We start from the raw sequence: 23,247 nt of genomic DNA, 5'->3' as shown, positions 1-23,247 counted from the left end.
GTTTGATAACACAGATATATTAGGATGTTACTATTTAACAGCATCTCTTGGTTGCTCACAGCTATTTTCTATTATTAGCGGCCCCTCGTTACACAAGTCATAAAGAATTTACATCAGCTTTCCATCACTACTCTACAGTTCTCCTTTGCTTTTATAAGAACCTTGAATTACTGTACTCAAATGGGGAATATAGCCTTCAGCTGCATGACCAGTATAATTGCTTTCTGCAATAATTTTTTTGCCATGCATCTATATAATCTGATCCATTATGAAATGCCGGGGACCGATGCTGGAATACCGATGGTGAGCTTTGCTTGCCACACTATAATATTCCCCCTCCGGTGGTGGCGTGGACCACCACCCGAGTTGGAATATGGGGCTTCGGTCGGTATTCCGACCACCAGCTTTTCCCCAGCTGTCAGGATTCCGGTGTCTGCATCCTGAATGCTGTGATCCCGACAGCCAGTAAATTAACTGCACCCTATATAATTATTTGTCAAGCTGCCCCAGTAAATTTTGATAGTGCTTAAATGCAAGACAGCTTGTTGAAGTAAGAGGTGAAGTAAACAGTTAAAGAAATATTTATTTTTCACTTTGCAATTGAGAACAAAACAGTAATAAAACAAGGCTGGGCAATAACAGACAAAGAGGTCAGGGGGACCTGCTTTCAGCCTTACAATATATAGACATATTATTTAAACCTGAATCATATTAATTGATATGCAAACAGGGCCGGAGCTAGGGTGTTCAGCGTCCTCCTGCAAACTATAAATTTGCACCCTCCCATACCTTACAAAGGGACAGCGCTCATAATGCCCCCTGTAGCAGTGACGCCTATACACATAATGCTCCCTGTAGTAGTGCCGCTTATACACAACGCCCCCTGTAGTAGTCACAATGCCCCCTGTACTAATTACGCTTACACACGTACTCCCCCTGTACAAGTGTCGCTTACACGTAACGCCCCCTGTACCAGTGTCGCTTACATGTAACGCCCCCTGTACCAGTGATGCTTGCACGTAACGCCCCCTGTACCACTGATGCTTGCACGTAACGCCCCCTGTACCAGTGATGCTTGCACGTAACGCCCCCTGTACCAGTGATGCTTACACGTAACACCCCCTGTACCAGTGATGCTTACACGTAACACCCCCTGTACCAGTGATGCTTACACGTAACAACCCCTGTAGCAGTAACGCTTACACGCGTAACGCCCCCTGTACCAGTGTCGCTTACACGTAACGCCCCCTGTACCAGTGTCGCTTACACATAACGCCCCCTGTACCAGTGATGCTTACACGTAACGCCCCCTGTACCAGTGATGCTTGCACGTAACGCCCCCTGTACCAGGGATGCTTACACGTAACACCCCCCTGTACCAGTGATGCTTACACGTAACACCCCCTGTACCAGTGATGCTTACACGTAACACCTCCTGTAGCACTGAAGCTTACACGCGTAATGCCTCCTGTAGCACTGAAGCTTACACGCGTAACGCCCCCCTTGTAGCAGTGAAGCTTACACGCGTAACGCCCCCCTTGTAGCAGTGACGCTTACACACGTAACGCCCCCTGTAGCAGTGGCGCTTACACTCATAATGCCCCCCCCCTGTAGCAGTGACGCCTACTTGTGCAACGCCTCCTGTAGTAGTGATGCCTACACACATTATGCCGCAGTTATATATATATATATATATATATATATATGTGTATATATATTTCTCTGACGTCCTAGTGGATGCTGGGTACTCCGTAAGGACCATGGGGAATAGACGGGCTCCGCAGGAGACTGGGCACTCTTAAAAGAAAGATTAGGTACTATATCTGGTGTGCACTGGCTCCTCCCTCTATGCCCCTCCTCCAGACCTCAGTTAGAATCTGTGCCCGGCCAGAGCTGGATGCACCTAGTGGGCTCTCCTGAGCTTACTAGAAAAGAAAGTATTTGTTAGTTTTTTTTATTTTCAGTGAGATCTGCTGGCAACAGACTCACTGCTACGAGGGACTGAGGGGAGAGAAGCAAACCTACCTGCTTGCAGCTAGCTTGTGCTTCTAAGGCTACTGGACACCATTAGCTCCAGAGGGATCGAACACAGGGCCCGACCTCGATCGTCCGTTCCTGGAGCCGCGCCGCCGTCCCCCTTGCAGAGCCAGAAGACGGAAGATCCAGGAGAAAATCGGCGGCTGAAGACTCTGGTCTTCAATAAGGTAGCGCACAGCACTGCAGCTGTGCGCCATTGCTCCCACAGCACACCACACGCTCCGGTCACTGGTGGGTGCAGGGCGCTGGGGGGGGGGGGGCGCCCTGGGCTGCAATAAGTATACCTTTTGGCACAAAAAGCACATAATACAGTGTATAACACTGTATATGTGCAAAAACCCCCGCCATTAACATTATAAAAAGCGGGAGAAGCCCGCCGCTGAAGGGGCGGGGCTATCTTCCTCAGCACAGCCAGCGCCATTTTCTCTTCACAGCTCCGCTGGAAGGAAGCTCCCCAGGCTCTCCCCTGCAGTATACACTACGAGAAGGGTAAAAAAGAGAGGGGGGGCACATAAATTTAGGCGCAAAAGGTGATATAAGCAGCTATTGGGGGAAAATTCACTTTGTGTTAGTGTAAATCCCTCTGTTATATAGCGCTCTGGTGTGTGCTGGCATACTCTCTCTCTGTCTCTCCAAAGGACTTTGTGGGGTCCTGTCTTCAGTCAGAGCATTCCCTGTGTGTGTGTGCGGTGTGTCGGTACGGCTGTGTCGACATGTTTGATGAGGACGCTTACGTGGAGGCGGAGCAGGAACCGATAAGTGTGATGTCGCCCCCTGCGGGGCCGACACCAGAGTGGATGGATATGTGGAAGGTATTAACCAACAGTGTCAACACCTTGCATAAAAGGTTCGATGACGTAACAGCTTTGGGACAGCCGGCATCTCAGCCCGCGCCTGCCCAGGCGTCTCAGAGGCCATCAGGGGCTCAAAAACGCCCGCTACCTCAGATGGCAGACACAGATGTCGACACAGAGTCTGACTCCAGTGTAGACGAGGATGAGACAAATGTACAGTCCACAAGGGCCATCCGATGCATGATTACGGCAATGAAAAATGTGTTGCACATTTCTGACATAAACCCGGTTACCACTAAAAAGGGTATTATGTTTGGGGAGGAAAAGCAGCCAGTGACTTTTCCCCCATCTGGTGAGTTAAATGAATTGTGTGAAGAAGCGTGGTGTTCCCCAGATAAAAAAAATAGTGATTTCTAAGCGGTTACTAATGGCGTACCCTTTCCCGCCAACGGACAGGTTGCGTTGGGAAACATCCCCTAGGGTGGACAAGGCGCTCACACGCTTATCAAAAAAGGTGGCACTGCCGTCTCAGGATACGGCCGCCTTAAAGGAGCCTGCAGATAGAAAGCAGGAGGCTATCCTGAAGTCTGTGTATACACACTCAGGTACTATACTGAGACCAGCAATTGCGTCAGCATGGATGTGTAATGCTGCAGCTGCTTGGTCTGATACCCTGTCAGATAACATTGATTCCCTTGACAGGGATACTATTTTGCTAACCATAGAGCATATTAAAGACGTAGTCTTATATATGAGGGATGCACAGAGGGACATTTGCCGGCTGGCATCTAGAATTAATGCAATGTCCATTTCTGCCAGGAGAGTATTATGGACTCGGCAGTGGACAGGTGATGCTGATTCTAAAAGGCACATGGAGGTTTTGCCTTATAAAGGTGAGAAATTGTTTGGGGACGGTCTCTCGGACCTCGTATCCACAGCAACAGCTGGGAAGTCGAATTTTTTACCTCAGGTTCCCTCACAGCCTAAGAAAGCACCGTATTATCAAGTACAGTCCTTTCGGCCTCAGAAAGGCAAGCGGGTCAGAGGCGCGTCCTTTCTGCCCAGAGGCAGGGGTAGAGGGAAAAAGCTGCACCAGACAGCCAGTTCCCAGGAACAAAAATCCTCCCCTGCTTCCACTAAGTCCACCGCATGACGCTGGGGCTCCACAGGTGGAGCCAGGTGCGGTGAGGGCGCGTCTCCGGAACTTCAGCGACCAGTGGGTTCGCTTACAGGTGGATCTCTGGGTTCTACAAGTGGTATCTCAGGGATACAAGCTGGAGTTCGAGGCGTCTCCCCCTCGCCGTTACCTCAAATCAGCCTTGCCAGCTGCTCCCAAGGAAAGGGAGGTAGTACTGGCGGCAATTCACAAGCTGTACCTTCAGTAGGTAATCAAAGTTCCCCTCCTTCAACAGGGAGCCTGTTCCACAATGTTTGTGGTACCGAAACCAGACGGTTCGGTGAGACCCATTCTAAATTTGAAATCCTTGAACACTTATATAAGGAAGTTCAAGTTCAAAATGGAATCGCTCAGGGCGGTTATTGCAAGCCTGGAAGAGGGGGATTTTATGGTGTCACTGGACATCAAGGATGCTTACCTACATGTCCCCATTTACCCACCTTACCAGGAGTACCTCAGGTTTGTGGTACAGGACTGTCATTACCAATTCCAGACGTTGCCGTTTGGTCTGTCCACGGCACCGAGGGTATTTACCAAGGTAATGGCCGAAATGATGATACTCCTTCGAACGAAGGGAGTTATAATTATCCCGTACTTGGACGATCTCCTTATAAAGGCAAGGTCCAAGGAGCAGTTGTTAGTCGGAGTAGCACTATCTCGGGAAGTGCTACAACAGCACGGCTGGATTCTGAATATCCCAAAGTCGCAGCTGATTCCTACGACGCGTCTGCTGTTCTTGGGCATGATTCTGGACACAGAACAGAAGAAGGTGTTTCTCCCGGAGGAGAAGGCCCAGGAGTTGTCATCTCTGGTCAGAGACCTCCTGAAACCAAAACAGGTGTCGGTGCATCACTGCACGCGAGTCCTGGGAAAGATGGTAGATTCTTACGAAGCAATTCCCTTCGGCATGGATGCAAGCCTCCGAGGTTGGGGGGCAGTCACTCAGGGAAGAAACTTCCAAGGACAGTGGTCGAGTCAGGAGACTTCCCTACACATAAATATTCTGGAACTAAGGGCCATTTACAATGCCCTAAGTCAAGCAGAACCCCTGCTTCAAGACCAACCGGTGCTGATTCAGTCAGACAACATCACGGCGGTCGCCCATGTAAACCGACAGGGCGGCACAAGAAGCAGGATGGCGATGGCAGAAGCCACAAGGATTCTCCGATGGGCGGAGAATCACGTGCTAGCACTGTCAGCGGTGTTCATTCTGGGAGTGGACAACTGGGAAGCAGACTTCCTCAGCAGGCACGACCTCCACCCGAGAGAGTGGGGACTTCATCCAGAAGTCTTCACGCAGATTGTAAACCGTTTGGAACGGCCACAGGTGGACATCATGGCGTCCCGCCTCAACAAAAAGCTAAAAAAATGTTGCGTCAGGTCAAGAGACCCTCAGGCGATAGCTATGGACGCACTAGTGACACCGTGGGTGTACCAGTCGGTTTATGTGTTCCCTCCTCTTCCTCTCATACCCAAGGTACTGAGGATAGTAAGAAAGAGAGGAGTAAGAACTATACTCATCGTTCCGGATTGGCCAAGAAGAACTTGGTACCCAGAACTACAAGAAATGATCTCAGAGGAACCATGGCCTCTGCCTCTCAGACGGGACCTGTTACAGCAGGGGCCCTGTCTGTTCCAAGACTTACCGCGGCTGCGTTTGACGGCATGGCGGTTGAACGCCGGATCCTAACGGAAAAGGGCATTCCAGATGAAGTGATTCCTACGCTGATAAAGGCTAGGAAAGACGTGACAGCACAACATTATCACCGTATATGGCGAAAATATGTTGCTTGGTGTGAGGCCATGAAGGCCCCAACGGAGGAATTTCAGCTGGGTCGATTTCTGCACTTCCTACAGTCAGGAGTGACTATGGGCCTAAAATTGGGATCCATTAAAGTCCAGATTTCGGCCCTGTCTATTTTCTTTCAAAAAGAACTGGCTTCACTGCCTGAAGTTCAGATGTTTGTTAAGGGAGTGCTGCATATTCAGCCCCCTTTTGTGCCTCCAGTGGCACCTTGGGATCTCAACGTAGTGTTGGATTTCCTAAAATCACATTGGTTTGAGCCACTTCAGACCGTGGAGTTGAAATATCTCACGTGGAAGGTAGTCATGTTGTTGGCCTTGGCCTCAGCTAGGCGTGTATCAGAATTGGCGGCTTTGTCCTGTAAAAGCCCATATCTGATTTTCCATATGGACAGGGCAGAATTGAGGACTCGTCCCCAATTTCTCCCAAAGGTGGTATCAGCGTTTCATTTGAACCAACCTATTGTGGTGCCTGCGGCTACTCGGGACTTGGAGGATTCCAAGCTGCTGGACGTAGTCCGGGCCCTGAAAATCTATGTTTCCAGGACGGCTAGAGTCAGAAAAACTGACTCGCTGTTTATCCTGCATGCACCCAACAAGCTGGGTGCTCCTGCTTCAAAGCAGACTATTGCTCGCTGGATCTGTAGCACGATTCAACTTGCACATTCTGCGGCTGGACTGCCGCATCCTAAATCGGTAAAAGCCCATTCCACGAGGAAGGTGGGCTCTTCTTGGGCGGCTGCCCGAGGGGTCTCGGCTTTACAACTTTGCCGAGCTGCTACTTGGTCGGGATCAAACACTTTTGCAAAATTCTACAAGTTTGATACCCTGGCTGAGGAGGACCTTGAGTTTGCTCATTCGGTGCTGCAGAGTCATCCGCACTCTCCCGCCCGTTTGGGAGCTTTGGTATAATCCCCATGGTCCTTACGAAGTACCCAGCATCCACTAGGACGTCAGAGAAAATTAGAATTTACTCACCGGTAATTCTATTTCTCGTAGTCCGTAGTGGATGCTGGGAGCCCGTCCCAAGTGCGGACTTTCTGCAATACATGTATATAGTTATTGCTTAACTATAGGGTTATTGTTATGAGCCATCTGTTGAATGAGGCTCAGTTGTTGTTCATACTGTTAACTGGGTATAGTTATCACAAGTTGTACGGTGTGATTGGTGTGGCTGGTATGAGTCTTACCCTGGATTCCAAATCCTTTCCTAGTAATGTCGGCTCTTCCGGACACAGTTTCCCTAACTGAGGTCTGGAGGAGGGGCATAGAGGGAGGAGCCAGTGCACACCAGATATAGTACCTAATCTTTCTTTTAAGAGTGCCCAGTCTCCTGCGGAGCCCGTCTATTCCCCATGGTCCTTACGGAGTACCCAGCATCCACTACGGACTACGAGAAATAGAATTACCGGTGAGTAAATACTTATTTATATATATATATATATATATATATATACATACATACATATACACAAACACACACATACTGTACATATATTGCACACATACACAGTCACACATACATATACAGTACACAGATACTGTGTATATACACACACACACACGCACACTTTCACTTACTCTCCTTCCATCCACTTACCTAAAGAAGGCTGCCTGGCCGGAGCTGTAGCATGTTATCCTCCTCCGTTGCAGGCTGCAGCCTGGTGACTGCCTGATTCCGTGTAGCTCCACCCCTTTCTCCCGGTTAGCTCTGCCCCCTTTTAGATCCATACACTGCCTGTCACAGGGGAGGCGGAGAGAAGGCTTCATGCTGCCTGTGATAGAGTGTGACAGGCGCAGCAGCAAGGACCTCAGCTCAGCACAGGGATGGCTAGCGTGGGTTATCTATCGATGGTTAACCTCAATGGTGTAAAACCATCTGTAAGGAAACCATTGATGGTTTTACACATTTATGGTCGTCACTGCATTATTGTAAAATTAATTGCGGGCCAATCAGAGCCTGGGGGCATGGCTTCGCGGGTGTCAGGGGCTGGGGCTATGCTCTGTGCCCTGAAATTTTTAAGAAAAAATAAATTCGGTAGCACTGAACCATCGATGGCGGGAAACCATCTGGTTCTCCCCCATCCATGGTAAAAGTATTTGACATCGTCCATAGACCATCGATGATTTCAAATCATTGATGGTCATTGGCCATTCCTACACAGGGATGCAGAGCAGGGAGCGCGGCTCTCCAGCTTAGCGCCTCCTTGCTTTGCATCCCTTCGCTGAGCGGCCAGCGCCGGGCCTGCTTATAAATGTAATTAATATGGGTTTCATATGAAGTAGATTACAACCATGCTGAAGTGGACATGGACAATGACTGCTCGTTTCCTGCTGAATTGAAGTGACAGTCATATTCTGTTGTAAAGTTTTGATTCAATATAATGAATGTATTTCCTATTCTTTATAAACATTTATTTATTAACATTTACTTAAATAGACAAAGCATTAAGTTGTAGTTTACAATTGGGATAATTTCAAATGTTTATTTTTATTTACTTTTTTTTGTGAAAAATCAATTCTGACATGACTCACCCTCTGTACCCTCCCATGTCATGTCACTGTGTACTTTTCTTATACCTAGAACTATTTTCCCAAGACACACCCTCCCTCTTACACTTTCTTTCTGCAGTCTGTCTAGGAAGATATTTCTTGTCCAAAAACTCACCTGCCTATTGGAACATTCTGTTTCTAATGTGTGCTGTTATTTCTAGTGTGATATGAAAATTCAACATTCAGAATGTCCACAGTTTCTGAATGATCAGTCAGGATGTCGACTTGGTTGAAATGTCAACATGTTCATAATGTCAACATTTAACATATCGACACCATAATGTTGACATACAGGTTTTTGAATATTTTAGTCTAAACCTAACCCTAACAGTAATACAAAAATGTACTGTCTACATCTGATGTTGACGTGGTAAATGCTGACATTATGAACATGTTGACATTTGTGAATGTCAACATTTTACCTTACTGTATGTCCATATCGACATTCAGAACTGGTCCATATTCTGACTAGATACTATTGTTGTACTCACACTTATGTTCATGTGATAATTTTCCAATACAGATGTTTAACTGCATCTTTAAATTCAATTAAACTTTAAAGGAACTTTGATGGGCCCTACTCACTGGCCGAGGTGCCCGACGGCCGATACGGCCGACGAGCGACCCGGCGGCGGGGGGGGCAGTGACGGGGGGAGTGAAGCTTCTTCACTCCCCCCGTCACCCGGCTCCATAGACGTGCAGGCAAATATGGACGAGATCGTCCATATTGGCCTGCATGCACAGCCGACAGGAGACCAGCGATGAACGAGCGCGGGGACGCGCATCGTTCATCGCTTAAGTCTCCACACTGAAAGATATGAACGAGATCTCGTTCATTTATGAACGAGATCGTTCATATCTTTCAAAATATCGGCCAGTGTGTAGGGCCCATGAGAGTAATGTTATTTGTGGTAATGAATGATTCTATAAAATAAATTATAATTACCAATATCACCTGCATAATGGCCTTAAATTATCCAGCCTCTCAGGAAGACCGTAAGCCCAGGGCAAAGCAATGCACTGGGCCCCCTACCCACCCATGGTATCCGTTCAGATGGTAAGTTATGATTTTTCAATGTATTCCCATGAATGGATGGGGGTTCCGGTATGAATGGTCGACCATGTTATGGTCGACAGTCATTAGGTTGACCACTATTGGTCGACATTGACATGGTCGACATGGACAAATGGTCGACACATTAAATGTCGACACATGAAAAGGTCGACATGAGGTTTTTAACTTTTTTCCTTTTGGGGAACTTTTCCATACTTTACGATCCACGTGGACTACGATTGGTAATCTCTGCCGAGCGAAGCGGCAGCGGAGCGAAGGCACCATGCCCGAAGCATGGTATGCGAAGGGAGCCATGCGAGGGGATGCGGTGCACTAATTGGGGTTCCCAGTCACTTTACGCAAAAAAAACGACACCCCAAAAAGTAAAAAAAACTCATGTTTACCTTTTCATGTGTCGACCTTTCATGTGTCGACCATGTCAATGTCGACCAATAGTGGTTGACCTAATGACTGTCGACCATAACATGGTCGACCAGTCATACCGGAACCCCCACCCATTCATGGGAATACATTGAAAAATCATAACTTACCTTCCTCCGGTCCTGAACAATTTCTCCACTTGCTTCCATACAGTGAATCGCTATCAGCAATCTGATTGGTGGATAGCTCTAGCCATCCACCAATGTCCATGCTGGCAGTCATTCAGTGTCTGGCTGCAGGCTTGGAGGCAGATAGAGAATGTTGCACTCTGGTGGAAAGTTCCAGCCATCCACCAATTAGCATACTTAAAGTGATTCACCAATCAGTATGCTAACAGCCCTTCACTGTCTGGTTGTGGGCTGGGGGGGGGCAGGTAGAGAATGAGAATGACACACAGAATGGCCGGGCAGCATTCTTTGCCTGCCTCCCAAGAAGCCCCAGAGGCACTGCCTCAGGAAGGCAGATGCCCCACCCCGTTTTCCTGTTTAAAAGCCCTTAGAATTATGGGGTCTTGGGCAGCTGCCCAGTGTGTCCATAAATTAAGTTGGCCCTGCCTCTTATATTATATATATATTTAAAAAAAATGTAAGCACATGATTGTGAAGCAAGTTAGAATCTATGTGGATTCAAACAGATGATGATGTATATGCATAATAAAAATAATGTAAAACAGACTTATCTGTTATTCAGTCGTTGATGTGGTTTCCCAGGATTTTCAATAAAGCTATGTCATATTTTTTCCGTGGACCTTGTTTATACTCCTATGAGTGTAGAAGGAGATAAAAATGATATATCCCTAGTTTAAGCAGATCATTCCCCAAAACTGGGCGTATGCATCTTCAGGAAAAAAACGGTTATACGCTCATAGTCAAGAAAGGAGGTTTCCAATACAGTCATTAGGTCGACACCATATGGTTGACAGGATCAAAAGGTCAACACATGTTTTTTTAGGGTTTTTTCATGCTTTTTACAACGTTTGTCTCATTTACTATCCATGTCACAAACTATTACCTTTAGTAACCTTGTAGCTCGCAAAGTGGAGCGAGCCACCAAGCCCAAAGCGTGGCGAGCGGATGCATTTCAAGAAATTTGGGTTAAAAACACAAAATAACACAATTTTTTTTATCAACCTTTTGACTGTCGACCATATGGGGTTGACTTAATGACTGTCTATCTTTTAACTGTCTAACTTCTATACCACACCCTACATCACAGTGTTTATCTTTACTGACTCTTAGTTTTGAAGTCATGAGTTAAATTTCCGACCAAGACCCTATCTATGTGGAGCTTGTGTGTTCTTTCCCTGAGTTTGCATGAGTTTCCTGTATGTGCTCAGGTTTCCTTCCACAATCAAAAACATAATGGTAGATTTATTCATAAAAAAAATAATCCTACTGTGTATGTGTGTACTTGTGGTAGGAAATACAGATGCTCTATAAAGTGCTACATAAATATGTATGGGTACAGGGCCGTTTCTAGCCAATTTGGCTCCCAGTGCGAGATTTAAAAATGCGCCCCCCCCCCCCCATTCACATAAAAAAAAATGCCCCCCCCCATAGATATAAAGAGTAAAAGGGGGCAAGGGGGCGTGGCCTCGTTACAATGGGCGTGGTTTTGTTGAGATGGGCGTGGCCTCATCTGATCTCATCATCACGGCCACCACAGGATAAAAAAAAAAAAGTCCTCATTTTACACATTACAGCAGGCACGCGACCCCATTTTACACAGCACGGCAGGCAAGTGTCCCCATTTTACACAGCATGGTAGGCAAGTGTCCCCATTTTACACATTGCGGCAGGAAAGTGTCCCCGTTTTACACATTGCGGCAGGCACGTGCCCCCATTTTACACATTGCGGCAGGCACGTGCCCCCATTTTACACATTGCGGCAGGAAAGTGTCCCCATTTTACACATTGCGGCAGTCACGTGCCTCCATTTTACACAGTACGGCAGGTAAGTGTCCCCATTTTACACATTGTGGCAGGCACGTGCCCCGATTTTACACAGTACGGCAGGCACGTGCCCCCATTTTACACAGTATGGCAGGCACGTGCCCCCATTTTACACAGTATGGCAGGCACGCGTCCCCATTTTACACAGTACGCAGGCAGGTGTCCCCATTTTACACAGTACGCAAACAGGTGTCCCCATTTTACACAGTACGCAGGCAGGTGTCCCCATTTTACACAGTACGCAGACAGGTGTCCCCATTTTACACAGTACTCAGGCAGGTGTCCCCATTTTACACAGTACGCAGGCAGGTGTCCCCATTTTACACAGTACGCAGACAGGTGTCCCCATTTTACACAGTACGCAGACAGGTGTCCCAATTTTACACAGTACGCAGGCAGGTGTCCCCATTTAACACATTATGGCAGGCAAGTGTCCCCATTTAACACATTATGGCAGGCAAGTGTCCCCATTTAACATATTATGGCAGGCAAGTGTCCCCTTTGTATACATGATGGCAGGTGGCAGAGGGGGGGTAGAGAGAGAGGGAGAGGCTGACTTACAGTTGAAGCGGTTCTTCCCGCTCTTCGCCGCCTCTCCCTCCTTTTCGCGGCGCCACCGGCTTGGCTCCCCCTCCACCGTCCTCCCGAGTACCCAGCTAGGGGGGGCGGAGTTTCGTGGAATGACGCGATTGCGTCGTGACGTCACGACGCACCGCGTCATTCCACGAAACTCCGCCCCCCGAGCTGGGTACTCGGGAGGACGGAGGAGGTGGGAATGGATTTTAAAGTGTTCAAGAAGTGCCGCGGCGGGCGCCCCGTGCGGTTGCACGGCTCTCCCGCCGCAAGAAACGGCACTGTATGGGTATATAGCAGAAGATATGGTTCAACACACATGTATAACAGAAGGATTTTTTTTTTTTTGCTTTATTGAACACACAGAAAAAGACACACTGCTTCAGTTTACGTTACATCCAACTGGGCAGTAATTGCAAGTGGATGACTTTTGTAATTACCTTTCCATTATTTGATAGCTTTTGTATTATTATTTTTTTATGTGTATTCTTGTTTTTCAGCTCCTGAAGGTCCCCATGGTAAGGTCCAAGAGAAGAAGATGGCTTTAAGTTGTAATGTAAAAGACAGCGCTTTATCCAAGTCTGGTGAGTTAGACTGATGTCTGGGAGCTTCCAATGACCTGAGCTTAAACCAACGTTCTTTTGTCTATCTGTATTTTTTCAGTTTAGGGATTTCTTCACTGTGCTCATGTATACAGACAGTACTATTCAATAAACACAGGCTTGGACTGGCCCACAGGGGTACAGGGGAAAGCACCAGTGGGCCCCACTGCCTGGGGGCCCACCTCCTGCTCTATGGATCAGGTTCCAGACTGTGCACTTGAATTATACATATGTTACATTATACTGGACTATGGTGTATGTTCTACAGTGCATTGCTGTTATTAATCTGTTATTAATCTGGTACATTATCATGCATGCAGCAGCTGAATTTACTGTATATATTTATGAAGGGGCCCAGACATTGCACTCACTAATGGTTAGTCAAACCAATGAGGTGGCAGACCCCACCCCCTCTGCAGACTGGCCACACCCCTAAACATGGGCCCCTACCAATGCATTCCCCCGGCGGGCCCTGCATGCCCCAGTCCGACACTGAATAAACCTATAATGCTTGTGCATGTGTTACTGCACTTTTCTCTAACGTCCTAAGTGGATGCTGGGGACTCCGTAAGGACCATGGGGAATAGCGGCTCCGCAGGAGACTGGGCACATCTAAAGAAAGCTTTAGGACTATCTGGTGTGCACTGGCTCCTCCCCCTATGACCCTCCTCCAAGCCTCAGTTAGATCTCTGTGCCCGAACGAGAAGGGTGCACACTAGGGGCTCTCCTGACTTTCTTAGTGAAAGTTTTAGATTAGGTTTTTTATTTTCAGTGAGACCTGCTGGCAACAGGCTCACTGCATCGAGGGACTAAGGGGAGAAGAAGCGAACTCACCTGCGTGCAGAGTGGATTGGGCTTCTTAGGCTACTGGACATTAGCTCCAGAGGGACGATCACAGGCCCAGCTTGGATGGGTCCCAGAGCCGCGCCGCCGGCCCCCTTACAGAGCCAGAAGGCAGAAGAGGTCCGGAAAATCGGCGGCAGAAGACGTCCTGTCTTCAACAAGGTAGCGCACAGCACTGCAGCTTTGCGCCATTGCTCTCAGCACACTTCACACTTCGGTCACTGAGGGTGCAGGGGGCTGGGGGGGGCGCCCTGAGACGCAATAAAAACACCTTGGATGGCAAAAAAAAATGCATCACATATAGCTCCTGGGCTATATGGATGCATTTAACCCCTGCCAGAATCCATAAAAAAGCAGGAGAAAAGTCCGCGAAAAAGGGGCGGAGCCTATCTCCTCAGCACACTGGCGCCATTTTCACTCACAGCTCCGTTGGAGGGAAGCTCCCTGTCTCTCCCCTGCAGTCACTACACTACAGAAAGGGTTAAAAAAAAGAGAGGGGGGCACTAATTAGGCGCAGTATTAACTATACAGCAGCTATAAGGGGAAAAACACTTATATAAGGTTATCCCTGTATATATGTAGCGCTCTGGTGTGTGCTGGCAAACTCTCCCTCTGTCTCCCCAAAGGGCTAGTGGGGTCCTGTCCTCTATCAGAGCATTCCCTGTGTGTGTGCTGTATGTCGGTACTTTTGTGTCGACATGTATGAGGAGAAAAATGATGTGGAGACGGAGCAGATTGCCTGTAATAGTGATGTCACCCCCTAGGGGGTCGACACCTGAGTGGATGAACTGTTGGAAGAAATTACGTGACAGTGTCAGCTCTGTATAAAAGACAGTGGTTGACATGAGACAGCCGGCTACTCAGCTTGTGCCTGTCCAGACGTCTCATAGGCCGTCAGGGGCTCTAAAGCGCCCGTTACCTCAGATGGCAGATATAGACGCCGACACGGATACTGACTCCAGTGCCGACGGTGAAGAGACGAATGTGACTTCCAGTAGGGCCACACGTTACATGATTGAGGCAATGAAAAATGTTTTACACATTTCTGATAATACGAGTACCACCAAAAAGGGGTATTATGTTCGGTGAGGAAAAACTACCTGTAGTTTTCCTGAATCTGAGAAATTAAATGAGGTGTGTGATGATGCGTGGGTTTCCCCCGATAACAACGGATAATTTCTAAAATGTTATTGGCATTATATCCTTTCCCGCCAGAGGTTAGGGTGCGTTGGGAAACACCCCCTAGGGGGGATAAAGCGCTCACACGCTTGTAAGGGCTCTACCTTCGCCTGAGATGGCCGCCCTTAAGGATCCTGCTGATAGAAAGCAGGAGGGTATCCTAAAAGGTATTTACACACATACTGGTGTTATACTGCGACCAGCAATCGCCTCAGCCTGGATGTGCAGTGCTGGGTTGGCGTGGTCGGATTCCCTGACTGAAAATATTGATACCCTAGATAGGGACAGTATATTTTTGCCTATAGAGCATTTAAAAGATGCATTTTTATATATGCGTGATGCACAGCGGAATATTTGCCGACTGGCATCAAGTCTAAGCGCGTTGTCCATTTCTACCAGTAGAGGGTTATGGACACGTCAGTGGTCAGGTGATGCGTATTCCAAACGGCATTTGGAAGTATTGCTTTATTAAGGGAGGAGTTATTTGGGGTCGGTCTTTCAGACCTGGTGGCCACGGCAACAGCTGGGAATTCCACGTTTGTACCCCAGGTCGCCTCTCAACATGAGAAGACGCCGTATTATCAGGCGCAGTCTTTTCGTGGACAAGCGGGCAAAAGGTTCCTCATTTCTGCCCCGTGACAGAGGGAGAGGAAAAAGGCTGCAGAAATCAGCCAGTTCCCAGGAACAGAAACCCTCTCCCGCCTCTGCCAAGCCCTCAGTATACGCTGGGGCTTTACAAGCAGAATCAGGCACGGTGGGGGGCCCGTCTCAATGAATTTCAGCGCGCAGTGGGCTCACTCGCAAGTAGACCCCTGGATCCTTCAGGTGATATCTCAGGGGTACAAATTAGAATTCGAGACGTCTCCCTCTCGCCGTTTCCTAAAGTCGGCTTTACCGATGTCTCCTTCTGACAGGGAGACAGTTTTGGAAGCCATTCACAAGCTGTATTCCCAGCAGGTGATAATCAAGATAGACCTCCTGCAACAGGGAACGGGGTATTATTCCACACTGTTGTGGTACCGAAGCCGGACGGCTCGGTGAGACCGATTCTAAATCTAAAATCTTTGAACACTTACGTACAGAGGTTCAAATTCAAGATTGAGTCACTCAGAGCAGTGATTGCGAATCTGGAAGAAGGGGACTACATGATGTCTCGGGACATCAAGGATGCTTACCTTCATGTAAAAATTTACCCTTCTCACCAAGGGTACCTCAGGTTTATGGTACAGAACTGTCACTATCAGTTCAGACGCTGCCGTATGGATGGTACACGGCACCCCGGGTCTTTACCAAGGTAATGGCCGAAATGATGATATTCCTTCGAAGGAAGTGAATTTTAGTTATCCCTTCCTTGGACAATTCCCTGATAAGGGTAAGATCCAGGGAACAGTTGGAGGTCGGTGTAGCACTATCTCAGGTAGTGTTGCGGCAGCACGATTGGATTCTCAATATTCCAAAATCGCAGCTGGTTCCGACGACTTGTCTTCTGTTCCTAGGGATGATCCTGGACACAGTCCAGAAAAAGGTGTTTCTCCCGGAGGAGAAAGCCAGGGAGTTATCCGAGCTAGTCAGGAACCTCCTAAAACCGAGCCAAGTCTCAGTGCATCAATGCACAAGGGTTCTGGGTAAAATGGTGGCTTCCTACGAAGCAATCCCATTCGGCAGATTCCACGCAAGAACTTTCCAGTGGGACCTGCTGGACAAATGGTCCGGATCGCATCTTCAGATGCATCAGCGGATAACCCTGTCACCAAGGACAAGGGTGTCCCTCCTGTGGTGGTTGCAGAGTGCTCATCTTCTAGAGGGCCGCAGATTAGGCATTCAGGACTGGGTCCTGGTGACCACGGATGCCAGCCTGCGAGGCTGGGGAGCAGTCACACACGGAAGGAATATCCAGGGCTTATGGTCAAGCCTGGAGACATCACTTCACATAAATATCCTGAAGCTAAGGGACATTTACAATGCTCTAAGCTTAGCAAGACCTCTGCTTCAAGGTCAGCCGGTGTTGATCCAGTCGGACAACATCACGGCAGTCACCCACGTAAACAGACAGGGTGGCACAAGAAGCAGGAGGGCAATGGCAGAAGCTGCAAGGATTCTTCGCTGGGCGGAAAATCATGTGATAGCACTGTCAGCAGTATTCATTCCGGGAGTGGACAACTGGGAAGCAGACTTCCTCAGCACGACCTCCACCCGGGAGAGTGGGGACTTCACCCAGAAGTCTTCCACATGATTAAAAACTCGACAGGTATTGCGCCAGGTCCAGGGACCCTCAGGCAATAAGCTGTAGACGCTCTGGTAACACCGTGGGTGTACCAGTCAGGGTATGTGTTCCCTCCTCTGCCTCTCATACCCAAGGTACTGAGATTGATAAGATGGAGAGGAGTAAGCACTATATTCGTGGTTCCGGATTGGCCAAGAAGGACTTGGTAACCGGAACTTCAAGAGATGCTCACGGAGGATCCGTGGCCTCTACCTCTAAGAAGGGAGCTGCTCCAGCAAGGACCCTGTCTGTTCCAAGACTTACCGCGGCTGCGTTTGACGGCATGGCGGTTGAACGCCGGATCCTGAAGGAAAAAAGGCATTCCGGATGAAGTCATCCCTATCCTGATCAAAGCCAGGAAGGATGTAACCGCAAAAACATTATCACCGCAATTGGCGAAAATATGTTGCGTGGTGCGAGGCCAGTAAGGCCCGACGGAGGAAATTCAACTGGGTCGATTCCTACATTTCCTGCAAACAGGAGTGTCTATGGGCCTGAAATTGGGGTCCATTAAGGTTCAAATTTCGGCCCTGTCAATTTTCTTCCAAAAAAGAACTAGCTTCAGTCCCTGAAGTTCAGACGTTTGTAAAAGGGGTACTGCATATACAGCCTCCTTTTGTGCCTCCAGTGGCACTTTGGGATCTCAATGCAGTTTTGGGTTCCAAAAGTCACATTGGTTTGAACCACTTAAATCTGTGGAGTTAAAATATCTCACATGGAAAGTGGTCATGCTGTTGGCCCTGGCCTGGGTCAGGCGCGTGTCAGAATTGGCGGCTTTATCCTGAAAAAGCCCTTATCTGATTTTCCATTCGGACAGGGCGGAATTGAGGACTCGTCCTCAGTTTCTCCCCAAGGTGGTTTCAGCGTCTCACCTGAACCAACCTATTGGTGGTGCCTGCGGCTACTAGGGACTTGGAGGCCTCCAAGTTGCTAGACGTTGTCAGTGCCCTGAAAATATATGTTTCCAGGACGGCTGGAGTCAGGAAATCTGACTCGCTGTTTATCCTGTGTGCACCCAACAAGCTGGGTGCTCCTGCTTCTAAGCAGACTATTGCTCGTTGGATTTGTAGTACAATTCAGCTTGCACATTCTGTGGCAGGCCTGCCACAGCCAAAAATCTGTAAATGCCCACTCCACAAGGAAGGTGGGCTCATCTTGGGCGGCTGCCCGAGGGGTCTCGGCTTTATAACTTTGCCGAGCAGCTACTTGGTCAGGAGCAAATACGTTTGTAAAATTCTACAAAATTGATATCCTGGCTGAGGAGGACCTGGAGTTCTCTCATTTGGTGCTGCAGAGTCATCCGCACTCTCCCGCCCGTTTGGGAGCTTTGGTATAATCCCCATGGTCCTTACGGAGTCCCCAGCATCCACTTAGGACGTTAGAGAAAATAAGAATTTACTTACCGATAATTCTATTTCTCATAGTCCGTAGTGGATGCTGGGCGCCCATCCCAAGTGCTGATTGTCTGCAATACTTGTACATAGTTATTGTTACAAAAATCGGGTTATTATTGTTGTGAGCCATCTTTCAGAGGCTCCTCTGTTATCATGCTGTTAACTGGGTTCAGATCACAGGTTATACGGTGTGATTGGTGTGGCTGGTATGAGTCTTACCCGGGATTCAAAATCCTTCCTTATTGTGTACGCTCGTCCGGGCACAGTATCCTAACTGAGGCTTGGAGGAGGGTCATAGGGGGAGGAGCCAGTGCACACCAGATAGTCCTAAAGCTTTCTTTAGATGTGCCCAGTCTCCTGCGGAGCCGCTATTCCCCATGGTCCTTACGGAGTCCCCAGCATCCACTACGGACTATGAGAAATAGAATTATCGGTAAGTAAATTCTTATTTTTTTTCTCTTCGGCATCTAGTAATTCCCATTCACCTGGTAATAGACCTTATAACTGATTCATGTCCTTCTTTCAGATGATTATAGTAAGTCTTAGTTGTGAGGTCCTTTTTTTCTGCCAACTTCTGTGTTTAATAATGATTTACGTGTTGTGGATCTGTTCCTTGGAACACGCAAAATGTTAGTCACGGACTAGAAGGTTGGATTTGTTAGGGAATGTACCAACCTCTGAGGTAGTAGTCATGACTTTATATTGCTAATAATAGGCTAAGCTCTTGATAATGTCGATGTTATCTTAGACCGCAAAGCGATACCTCTAGATACTCTATTACCATGGAGCCGCTATGGCCGCTAAACTGAATACACGTGCTACACACTTTGTACGCTATTTGCGTACAGAGTCCCGCACGAGGTACGCACTTGAAGTACACACGCCGCGCTGAGTGTACGGAGTACACACAGCGAGCGCACACACAATTGATAACCTTTAAACCTTGTTAATGATACAATGTAATGATATGCTTACACTTTAAACCCTTAACAGTAAAGTACTGCAATTATGTTATACCTTAAACCTTAAGTAGCACTGACGGTATAAAGAAACCGCAGTGCGTACACCTTACCAATACCAATACACCTTATACAGATAAATCTACTTTAAAGCCCTTGCAGGAAAGTGAAAACACAACACTGATTTGTAGTTGCAACCACAGGGTTCTAAGGCCACAGTGGATTAATTCCAAATTGTAAAACAATACAAATCATACACTACAGGCTAACAAGATAAATCTAAACAGAATAATGGCCACAGAGAATGTACATACGTGAGAATGTTCGCAAGCGCAACCCGGCCGGTCCTCCGCTGGTCATACAGATAGCATTCAGAGTCGTCTGACGGCCAGGCAACAATGGGCTTTTTATACACAACATGCATACACAATACAGTGGTCACTGTAATCTCATTGTCCATTGGACACAGGGATGTGTCTTTACATTACAGAAGAGGTCATAGGTGTATTTGAAAGGGTGGGCGATGTCTTTCCCCAACTGCTCTTATGGGTGGTATCCTCTGGATTCCCGCCGCATACATAATAAACAGTAAATACAGTTAATGTTCATATTCTACTTTTGTACATAACTATACGCAGGAACAAGCGATCTTTCTCTAATCAACACCGGAATGTTACCCTCAAAATACCCTACAGCTGGATACTAGACATCACCTTCCAACCTTTATCTGACCCTTCCTATCATGCAAAGGCGAATCTCTCCGTCCAGGAACTGTTTAAACTATTAATACTCGCTGACATGGTCTAGGGGAACTATATCTAAAATGTACACTATCTGGGTTAAATATGTAATGTTCTAATAACCCTCTATGCGTTCACAAACTCTATCGTAAATGCGCATACCACGCGCTAAGGCGCATGGCCGTGAAAAGCTCCGTTACGCAAATTGCGGATATGTGCACGCACGGCAGACTGAGTGCACGCGCAGCGGGCATGTGCCTGGGGTTAGTACGTGGGCATGCATTACAATATTTTTCGACTTTGACACTCTTTACTCAGAGGCTTTGGATGGAAGCTTACATCCCATAGATTTGTGTGTGTTCGTCAGTCTAGTTTTCTGTACAGCATGGTTTAAAAACCTTGGTTTCAATGTGTTATTTTAACTGAAAAGAAAATTGATTGTGGACACACTATAATTAAGAGTAGACCTATAAACTAAATATTTAATAAGAAGTAACTGTAATAAATAACTTACATGTATTCCACATCTTGAACTAGACAGGGAGGCTGCTTGCACCAGGATCAAACAATGAAAGCAGCAATGCATCATATCATTCATTTTTGTCATTGAATGCTGTAAGATGCTCCTATTTCTCTGTTTACACCATGAAAAGGTTATGAATTTATCTTGCATAAAACAAGATATATTTTGAAAATAAAAAGCAAAACTGTTCAGATTGGTATAAGATGAGACCATATTCATCCCCATTGCTTGTAGTGATAAATAAAACAAATGATCAAACCAAACTAGATAATTCTTGTGTGAAATAATATCCATTAATAACATTAAAAAACAACTTTGGGACTCCGATAGTGTGGGTTGGAGGTGATGGAGCATCTAAAGGGCCCTACACAATGGGCAATTTGGACGATATACGATATGAACAATGAACAAATTTTCAGTAACGATTTTTTTGCATACACACTAAACGATTTGACATTGCAAACATCTACAGTGCTTCCGGAAAGTATTCACAGCGCCTCACTTTTTCCACATTTTGTTATGTTACATCCTTATTCCAAAAAGGAATACATTCATGTTTTCCCTCAAAATTGTACACACAATACCCCATAATGACAACGTGAAATTTTTTTTTTATAGATTTTTGCAAATTTATAAAAAATATTGACCCCCTTATATATTTGTAAATGTTAATCATGTCCCCTCTTAATCTCCTTTTTTCCAGTGTAAACATGCCCAGCACGCCTTTCCTCGTATTCTAGCGTCTCCATCCCCTTAATCAATTTGGTCGCCCATCTCTGAACCTTTTCTAGTTTCTAGTTCCAGGATATCCTTTTTACAGTATGGTGCTCATAGTTGTGCACAGTATTCGAGGTGTGGCCTCACTAGTAATTTATAAAATACAATTTGCCACCCTTTATGCTGACTGTGACATGTAGAAAATTGATGTTGTCTTTGCTGTAATGAGTCATAAATGTTATAGATGAGGGAAGAGAGTTGGCTTCATCCATCATGGTTTTGAATAATGCCTCATCTCCATCCCCACAGCATGAATAAGATGTCAATACAGCAAATATACCAGACAATATGTTTGTTATAATGGGGCATTAAATAGAAAAATCAAGTTCTTGCTTGAACGTAAAACCGTTTGCGTATGCTGGGGCCACACTGGACCCCATGGCACATTCTGCCAGCTGTAATTAATATGCTCAGTTATATAAAAATAATTTCTGGTCAAACCCATATGTAGAAGCTTCAAGAACAAAGAATGATCAAGGTCGAGATTTTCTTGCAACCCATCAATAAATTGCTGCATTGCTTGTAAACCTTCGTTGTGGGGTATTGAAGTAGTATTATTACTACATTTTATGATATTATTACAAGTGTTTTGCAGCACCGTACGTACGGCACACAGAAGAATACAGGGTACATTGAACCTAACATTACAGTAACTGAAAAACTAAAACAGAGCACAGGTAACAAATAGCACCACAATTCTCAGTACACAATACCGCTGATATGTAAGGAAGCAAAGGAGTTATCGGCGTGCTACTAGGGGCAGGCAGCCACTCAAAAAGATAACCTGTTATGAGCGAGAGGAGATGCAGGTATAGACAGTCGCTGGAGAGAGCTGTAATAGAAATGCAAGAGAAAGGGTTGTGAGAATAGGAGGGAGGGGTGCCCTGCTCCAAGGAGCTCACAATCGGGGGAGGGGGGAGACAGACAGGTGACATGAGGTTTGAGCAAGCAGAAGGTGGCCTGATGGCAGGAAGTAAGTGAGGCATAGATGGCCAAGACTTGAGGCAGGGTGCTGGGAGAATGGCCTTGAGACTAGATTATGTGTAAAGGGGAGTACACACAGAGAGATCCATGCTTAAAATCTAAGCAATCTGACTAGATTGCTTAGATCTTAAGCACAGCTCACTCGTGTGTACCCCTCACAGCGATAGCGATGCGCAGCCCCGCACTTCGCTATCGCCGGTGCTAGAATGAGCCTGCATGCAGGCTCAATCTAGCACGTCACTCATTTCACCCGCTGGGTGAAATGAGCGGCCCCCCGTCCTCCCCCGCATCGCTCAGCACACATCACGCTCTGCTGAGCGGCGGGAGAGCTGCTCGCTCAGCACACATCTCTCCCATGTATATGGCCCTTAAGGGTACACTTTGATGAAGTATTTAAAGAACATACATACATACATCTAAAGTACATAGCGTGACATCTTGACTTAAATTGGAAAATTGGGTGAGAAAATTGATGAATGTGGTCGTGTCTTTTAAGTATGTTTTCTGCTTCACTACGTGTGGCTGTAGTAGTGTATCCAGGAATTCTGGGAGAGGTTGATAATGACGACCCACTGGCAAAGATGATTGGTCTGCCAGGG

The 23,247-nt window shown here is 47.0% G+C and overlaps 1 protein-coding gene across 7 annotated transcripts in view; it reads left to right on the top strand.

The window, feature by feature from the left end:
- The window catches only part of MAP7 (microtubule associated protein 7), a 401,030-nt gene that overhangs the window by 223,278 nt on the left and 154,505 nt on the right, over window positions 1-23,247 (top strand). For 6 of the 7 annotated variants that reach the window (XM_063917401.1, XM_063917406.1, XM_063917400.1 and 3 more), the window contains exon 2: window positions 12,885-12,968. The exons of the other annotated variant lie outside the window; for it this stretch is intronic. In XM_063917401.1, the coding sequence (XP_063773471.1) occupies window positions 12,885-12,968 (84 nt within the window). The remainder of the gene's footprint in view (window positions 1-12,884; window positions 12,969-23,247) is intronic. 7 annotated transcript variants of the gene reach the window in all.

The sequence above is a fragment of the Pseudophryne corroboree genome, chromosome 4 (assembly GCF_028390025.1).
Source record: "Pseudophryne corroboree isolate aPseCor3 chromosome 4, aPseCor3.hap2, whole genome shotgun sequence".
NCBI lineage: Eukaryota > Metazoa > Chordata > Amphibia > Anura > Myobatrachidae > Pseudophryne > Pseudophryne corroboree.
This window is presented reverse-complemented; position numbering and strand designations above follow the sequence as displayed.